Source organism: Leptosomus discolor, chromosome 15 (genome assembly GCF_034619465.1).
Source record: "Leptosomus discolor isolate bLepDis1 chromosome 15, bLepDis1.hap2, whole genome shotgun sequence".
NCBI lineage: Eukaryota > Metazoa > Chordata > Aves > Leptosomiformes > Leptosomidae > Leptosomus > Leptosomus discolor.
Window position 1 is genome coordinate 478,687 of NC_141405.1, and position 8,219 is coordinate 486,905.

Sequence of the window (8,219 nt, forward strand, 5' to 3'; positions counted from 1 at the left end):
TTTGGCTGTCTACGGGTGATGTCTTCTCCTCCCCACCTTGGGACTACATGCTATGTTACACAGAGAGAGACTTTGTGGCCAAAGAGCTCTTTTGTGAAGGGATGGTCAGAAGTGGCTGAATTGCAGAAATGTGGAAGGAGTAGTCTATAACCCCCATGCTGGCTGCCCCTCGATTCCCCTCTGTGCTGGCACACTCTGTCCCCACAGCCTGTTCCCCTCAAAATCTGTCACCTGAAAGCACCCCATTCCTTTAGCAGGGCCAGTGCTTGGCCCAGCACATGTAGGCTTGCGCTGGGAAAGGGGTGAAACGCTGGCCTTCCCCAAACATCCCCTAAAGCCTGCTGATCCTACGGAGCGCAGGAGCTGCTCGTTGATGGAGCTGAACCAGTTCATGAACTTGTGTTAATGAATTAGCCCCGCTGTGAGAATGTCACAGGTTGTTTTTTACCCTTGGAAATGGGAGGCAGCTAATGCAGATCACAGAGCAACCCTAGTACAGGGAGAGTGTGCAGGTATGCCCTGTACCCAGGAATTGCTGGCTTCAGGGCAGCTCCACCTTCTGCACAGGGTCTGGGTGAAATGCCTGGAGGAACGTGGACCTCAAGGGCATAAGAGTGGACACAACTACCTGGAGACTGGGAGAGCGCAGAAACCTGAGTGCAGGGTGTATTCATAAATAATAGAGCCTGGAGGTGGGGCTTGCAGGCACTAACCCTCCCAGCACAGCTGTGTTAGGGGGTTTGCCTGGCAGGATTCCTCACCTCCCTCCAGCTCATTGGAGAGACTCCCAGCCTTTCAAAGTCCCTCCTGAATACATTTACTTAAGCCAGTATATCACGCTTGTCTCTGTAACATCAAAGTGCCCCCAGCTCTCCCTGCACGTCCAGCTCGATGCCGAGCAAAGCTGCAAACAGCTCTCCAGTGGATGGTGGCTGACGCCAAGCTGGCTTGGCCAGAGTCCGCATGTGTCCCTGCATGGTGCCTTGCTGTGTCACCCCACGGTCCCAGCTGCGTCACGCCAGGTCTGGCTCGAAGCGTGAGTCACTGCTGCCTCCTCCTCCTCCTGCACAAACCCGGAGCAGCCCAGGTGGCAAGCAGCACTTTGGCACTTGCAGGTAGTTAAGGTGATCCTCAGGCAGCTGCCTGTGAGCTCTGCATTCTGAACAGCCTCCTCCTTCCATTACCTCTACCACAATACCACCTAGGACAACCTGAAAACACCCACTGGCTGTAAATTATTAAACACTTTATAAAAAACCCACGAACCACCTCTTTTTCAGGGAGCACTCTGTACCAAAATTAAAACCTTTAGAGGCAGAACGAACCCTGCAATAAGAAATCCCGGTCTAGATCATTTTTCTATATAGAAAGAAAATTCATCTCCCACCGGCTCCATGTGAAAACCTACGGACTGCTTGGGGGGGAGGACAGTGCTGCGTGGCCACCATTAACGGTGGATCGATGTGTCTTTGTCGTACGACCTCCCCAGCAGCACCACTGCAAGGTGCCAGGAACAAATCAGCTCTAACAGCAGTGTTCACAGCCCCATCCGTATTCCATATCCCACCGGGGTAATTTCAGTAGCTCTCTGCTCAGGCAGCTCTTCCTTTTTCTTGGCTGAACTCGCTGAGCCCTCCACGGGCACACAGCGTCCAGGCGGTCCTGCCTGCCTTTGCCCCACAGCACACTCAGAGGACAGACCGTAAAGCTGGATGAGAGCAGCCTTCAAACACTGCTGGGATAAACACAGAACAGGGGAAAAGCCCCTCTAAAAGGTGTGTCAAAGCAAGGAAAATGTGATCTCCCATGTCTTGCTTTGGGTTCATTAAACTTAAGGCTCTGAGGGTTTCTGTGCTGCTCTACGCTGTTGGCGTATGTTTTCTGGGTGACCCCAGAAGCTGGAAACAACTCCATGGGGTGTCGGTGTCATGACATGACGCCTCCTGTGAGCACTTTTTGCATGAACATGCAGAACAGCCATCTGCAAAGCACCATAGGAAAGCACGACCATGAACACACGACTCAATGCAAGGTGAAAAAAACCAAAGAGTCTGTGCTGAAAGAAAGGTATTCCCCATCACAAAAGCTGACTTAGGAGATCTCACTGCACTGAGCTTCTGAATTCAGCGGTTCATGAGCCTATTTTTTTCATGTTTCCTTCCATCTTGCCCCCTCTGCCACAGGTGGTATTGCCATGTCTGCCGGGACTGCTGGAGACCACCAGCACCTGAGTGACTTCCCTTATGGGGAGGCACATGGTTTACATGCTCAGCAGCCACCTCTTCCTGAGCTCTGCAGGGCTTGAAAGGAGAGAGGCAGAGCAAAGGCGTTAGCACAGAGTGGAGCTGTGAGCGGAGACCTGGGGGTCAGGGGATGTAGCTGCAACCCCAGGGCAGCTGCCCTAAAGCAGCTTAAACCATCAGGGAGAGAAAGTCACTGGGGAACACTCTGGATAAGCTGAAAACCAGGAGTGATGCAAAAAGGGATCGGTGCTTGCTGTGGGATTAGGATGTAAATTTGTTTTCTGACCCTCATAGAAACAAGCTTTAACAGCCCCTGAAGCCAGACGGCTGACTTCTACAAGGGAGTTACGGGGTTCGATTACAGTCGCCCGTGGTAAGAGGGGAGCGGATATGGCTGCCCAGAAGATGGGCCGGTGACCTGTGAGCGGGCAGGGGAGGGGTGCTGCAGATGGGCAGGGGATCCAGGCCAGGCCTGACAGCAATGGGGAGGGATGGAGGGAGCTCCAACACCTGAGCAAAGCATCTTGAACAAAACCCAGTGCCAGACCGGTGAGTATTCCACTGCTGTGACCTGCTCTGCAGCCCAGGCCAGGTTAGCGTGTCCCTGTGTCGTGGGGCTCAAAGCAGGAGGGTTATTTTGCAGGGGAGTGGACTGGGAGGGGTACCCAATGCCCATGGGTTGCCTTGCTTGGTAACACATTGTACGACAAAGGGAAAGCGTTTCCTCTCTGCTTTGTGACCAGCACGGAAGGTTTTGGTTCCTGAAATCCATTCCAACTCTGAATTAAAAAGTCTAGCTTACCTTTTTTTTTTTTTTTTTTTCCCCCTACATGTGGGGGAACACTGCACCACACAACGTCTCATTTTGGGACCTGAACCAAGTTGGAACTTTGCTGCTGACACTTTGGGGGAAAAGAGTCCCCCACGTCCCTTATTTTCTGTGTGAAAGGCAGCAGAGCTGCTCTGCTCCTTCTCGCAGCGACTGGGATGTTCCAGCGTGAACAGCCTGGCCGGGAAGGCACGAGGGGAGACGTTGGAGCAGGTAACCATGGACATCGCATGGCCACGGGCATCCGCGTCCCATGGCGGCCTGGGCCTTGATCTTACCCACGTCCCCAAATCCCATTCCCTCCAGGAGAAGGATAAAACCAAATAACTGTAAGGATCTAGACCAAATGTTAATCCGGACAAGAAGCTTTAAATCTGAGCTCAATATTCAGGCCGGGGCTCACAGTCAGCTTTCGCAGGCTGCTGGCCAAGCAGCAAAGCCTAACACACACCCCCCCACAAGCGGCGTCGTGCACCTGGTGGGGGGCTCCTGTGCCCCGCCATGGCCCGCAGGACCCCCTTCTCCCCCGGGGAGGCCGGGGCCGAGGGGGCCGGGGCTGAGGAGGCCAGGGGTGCTGGGGCCGGGGCTGAGGAGACCGGGGGGCCGGGGCCGAGGGGGCCGGGGCCGAGGAGACCGGAGGGGGCCGGGGCCAAGGGGGTCGGGGCTGAGGAGGCCAGGGGTGCTGGGGCCGGGGCTGAGGAGACCGGGGGGCCGGGGCCGAGGGGGCCGGGGCCGAGGGGGCCGGGGCCGAGGAGACCGGAGGGGGCCGGGGCCAAGGGGGTCGGGGCTGAGGAGGCCAGGGGTGCTGGGGCCGGGGCTGAGGAGACCGGGGGGCCGGGGCCGAGGAGACCGGAGGGGGCCGGGGCCAAGGGGGTCGGGGCTGAGGAGGCCAGGGGTGCTGGGGCCGGGGCTGAGGAGACCGGGGGGCCGGGGCCGAGGAGACCGGAGGGGGCCGGGGCCAAGGGGGTCGGGGCTGAGGAGGCCAGGGGTGCTGGGGCCGGGGCTGAGGAGACCGGGGGGCCGGGGCTGAGGAGACCGGGGGGCCGGGGCCGAGGGGGCCGCGCTGAGGACGCGGCGGCGCGGGAAGGCGGAGAGCCGCAGCCGTTCCCCTCGCGGGCGGAGGACGGCGCTGTCCCGCCCACCGCCCGCCACCTCCTGGCAACGGGGCGGGCCCGGGGCGCGGCCCCGCGGGCGGCGGCAGGTGCGGGCCGGGGCGGCGGCGGAGGCCCGCGCCCTGCAGGTACGGTCACCGCGGCCCAGCGGAGCCGGGGGCGGGGGGGTGGTGTCCTGGAGGTGCGTGGCCGCCTCGCCGGTGCCCGCGGGAGGAGCATGCGGCGGCGCCATGAGCGAGCAGTGGGACGTCGGCCGGGCCCTGGCTCTCTCCGGCCTCTTCCGCCTCCTGCAGGGCGCGGGCAGGGCCTGCGCGGCGCCGTTCCTGACGCTGTACCTGCGGCACCTGGGGCTGCCGGCCCCGCTGGTGGGCGTCGTGGCCGGAGCCAAGCACCTGGCGGCAGCTCTCTGGGCTCCCCTCTGCTCCCGCTGCCCCAAGGGCCGCAGGAAGCGGCGCCTTCTGGTCGCCAGCTCCTTGCTGGGCTCGGCGGGGGCCAGCCTGCTGCTCACCCTCATCCCGCCCGCCGACGGGGACGCGGGGTACAGGTACTGCAATGCCAGCCAGCAGCCGGGTGACCAAGGGGCCGCCACCACGGTGCCTGGTCCGGGCACGAGCGCCTACAGTGTTTTAAGCACAAGTGCAAAAGCTGTGTCAAAGGAAATGATGAAAACAACTGCTGAGATTTTGGTAGTGAGCAGAAAGCCAACACTAACCAGTTCAGCCTTCCAGGGGTTATTTGGCATGACAGATACGCTTGAGAAAAAAGGCAGGTGGGTTGGTGAAGGCGGTACAAAGACAAATGGCTACTTGGATGGTCTCTCTGGCTGGACAACTTCTGTGAAAGCAGTTGACCGGGAGACACGAGAAGCAGAACTGCCAGCTTCCTACAGACCTCCCTTACGTGGACTCAAGAAGGAAGCAAGCAGCCTGGGTTCTGCTGCAATAGATCTTGCCGATAATGCTGAAGGAAGCCTTTATGCTACTGGAAGTAATGAGCTTTCTTTGTTTAAAACAACTCTTCCTACTGTTGGACATGCTTACGTGTCTGGAAGCCTCTCAGGCCACCAGAAAGACGCCCAAGATGTCAGCTTCAAGGCAGTGCGAAACATCTTTCAGGACAGAGAGCATCAGATTTTTCTTATGGTCCTGGGTGCTGTTGTGCTTTGGGAGCTGTTGGCGACTTGTCTTGAATGGACAGTAGATGAGAGTCTCTATGAATATCTCGACTTCGTTGATGCGACCGACAGGTATGGCAAGCTGTGGATTTGGAGTTACCTGGGAGCATCTATAGGTGCCTGCAGCGTTGCTGTATTCGTGGATCAACTGAATTGCTTCCTCAGCAGGACAATCCCCCGCCTCGCTGTCCATTTCTACGGCTATGCTCTCCTGGTAACGCTCTCGTTGCTTGTCAGCATCTTTTTTCCCATCCACATTCCCAAGAAAACCGGCCGTGTTAACAAAACCGCCAAAGCCCTGGCCCTGCTGTGGAGCGACGGCCGAGCAATCCTGTACGCCATCACTGTCTTCCTCACCGGCGCGGCTGGCTCCACAGTGCACAACTTTCTCTTCTGGCAGATGCAGGACCGAGGCAGCGGTGAGCTGTACATGGGGCTCTCTGTGGCCGTTGGGCTACTTGCTGAAATTCTGCTTTATTTCTTCAAAGAGAAGTTGCTGAGGACTTTCTCGAGCGGCAAAATTGTTGCAGTTGGTCTAAGCCTCCTGGCAGCGCAGCTTCTGTGTTACTCCTTCTTGTGGACTGCGTGGTCGGTTCTCCTCATCCAGATTCTATCTGCCTTCAGCAGCGGCGCGTTGTGGTGGGTGGTTAACGCGACGGTGGATGACGTCGCCACTCCAGGCATGGACAGGCCCTTACGCGCTGCCCTCCAGGGCCTCTGCCACGGTGGAGGAGCCAGTCTGGGCAGTTTTGCAGGAGGGTTTGTGGTGAAGCACTTTGGCCTGGCAGTTCTGTACAGGGCGTGCTGCGTGTGCCTGGTGCTGTGGCTCTTCTTGTTCTTAATTGTCCAATCTAAACTGCCACGGCAGAAAAAAATTAATTATTCTCGTCTCCTGGCTGCAGATTCCAGTGATATGAGTGACTCTGACGAGGAGAACGAGAGGGACTGGCTAGTAAAAGCTATGAAGGATGAAAGCGTTAGCAGGAATTGGTCACAGCAGCGTGGGATCAACTAATCTGTACCTGAATGTAGGGGGTGGAGTGGTAACGTGGTATGATGATGCCCAGAAATTGCCATTAATTCTAAAGTGCTAAATAGATAACAGTCTATATCTGACAGGGTAGATTTTTATTTAAAAAATTTTATAAGTCTTTTTATTTTCTTAATTTATAGAATTCTTGTAGTAATTTTTTCTTTTTAACTTAATGATTTTTTGCTTCCAAAATCATAACAAGGTATTTCGGGTGTACATTTGCTGAAATGAATGTAGCTAAGTTTTTAGTCAAAAAGCAAACTCGAATTGAATTCCGTCTCCACAGAGCTGATGTTGTGGAAACCGTGAGCAAAAGCTCTGACGTGTACTTCGACACAACTGAATGAAAAATATTGTAATGCTAACAGCACACTAAACTTTTTCAAGATGCTCTGTCTGTGAACTCCTTGTGCTGAATAAGGGATGTGAATAAAAAAAATGGTTCATTTGCTCTACTTTGGTTTGTAAAACCAGGTTTTGCTACAGACTGTCTGTCTTCTCATGTTTGGGCATTTAAGTGTGCTGCTGCATCGGCATCTGTTGTTAAAAACCGACGTGGTGTGCTCGCAGGCAGTGCCTGCTGTCTGTCCAAACCGAGCAGAGCAGTCTGTGGCCGTCCTTGCGTTCATTTACCTAAGGTGGCACCCAGCATGCAGGGCGACCAGGAGGCAGCCTGCCCTCCTGATCCGAGTAACTTCTGTGGGCTGGGAATTAGCATGGGGCAATAGGGATTCAGAAGGAGCTTGTCACTGGCTGAGTTTATCTGGTTGAAACTGGTGATGCTCCCTGGGTCACTTTGGCCTGAGGGCAGCCCTCTGCTCGTGTTTTCCTGTTTAGAACTAAATCCGTGTCCTGAACAGGGCCTGCTGAGTCCAGAAGGATCCTTGAGCTGCCTTATCTGCCTTGCCTTAACCTCAAAAGCACACGGATTTCAGCATCTCCTCAATAGGTAAGATTTGCTTACAAATGGAAGGTTGGTCATCTGGTCACACTAAAACATCCATGTCAGACTGTAAATGGGGCTGGTGGAGCAGCTTTGAGCCGCAGAGTCCTTTCAGCTGCCGTCACAAGCTGCTGTCAGTGTATTAGGTACTTCCTTGGTCAAGGGACTACATCATCCCTTTGCAGAGGGATAGATTTCAATAACATCTTCCTAGTGTTTTACAAGCCATGAGACAGGCAGCTGCAAAAAGCAGAATATTCATTTAAATGCATAATTAGTATGTAATATGCAAATGGCATTCCAGTCTGTCGCCCCACTGTGTTCTGGACTCAGTGGGAAGTGGCTGGAGACAAGGAAGAGCAATGCCATCGGAGATAGTCTGTGTCTATGTGCATTGATTCCAGATTATCGGTACATCAGATGCATTCAGGGCAATTAGCTCCCTGTTTCCCTGGCACGGATCGCTGTGCCGTACAGAATCCTCTACTAGAATGGTTATAGATAGAATTGTCCTCGTGCCAAGAATAGCTGGAACTTTTTATGAAGATGTTGCCTTCTCCCAGGAATTCAAACTCAAGCTGAGAACAATTTTAGTGTCAAGAATGTATCCCAGCCTTATTATCATATAATTACTTGTTAATAGAGTATCTGACTTCAGCCTTGAGTAGCATAACTGTAGGCAGCACGTCACAGAGCCGTGTGTGCTTTTGTGAGGTGCTCGCTGCAGAAATAGCTGGAATGGTTTAAAATGCAGTTGCTGCTTCAGGTGGAAGTGACTGCCCTCATTTAAAGCCATTAAATGGTGATACATGCTCTTTTTATCTGCTTCAGCACCAAGTCAGCTGCTGTAATTCCAGTTTTGCAGAGAGAAACCTTGAAATGAGA

The 8,219-nt window shown here is 54.7% G+C and overlaps 1 protein-coding gene across 1 annotated transcript; it reads left to right on the top strand.

Annotated features, from left to right (window-relative positions):
- The first annotated feature begins 4,414 nt into the window (after window positions 1–4,414).
- Window positions 4,415–6,373, top strand: MFSD6L (major facilitator superfamily domain containing 6 like). Its single transcript, XM_009960789.2, has one exon. The coding sequence runs from the start codon at window positions 4,415–4,417 to the stop codon at window positions 6,371–6,373; it is 1,959 nt and encodes a 652-aa protein (XP_009959091.2).
- The last annotated feature ends 1,846 nt before the right edge of the window (window positions 6,374–8,219 follow it).

What these genes read in the sequence shown, in the direction of transcription:
- MFSD6L (XM_009960789.2), top strand. Translation starts at nt 4,415, where the DNA reads ATGAGCGAGCAGTGGGACGTCGGCCGGGCCCTGGCTCTCTCCGGCCTC.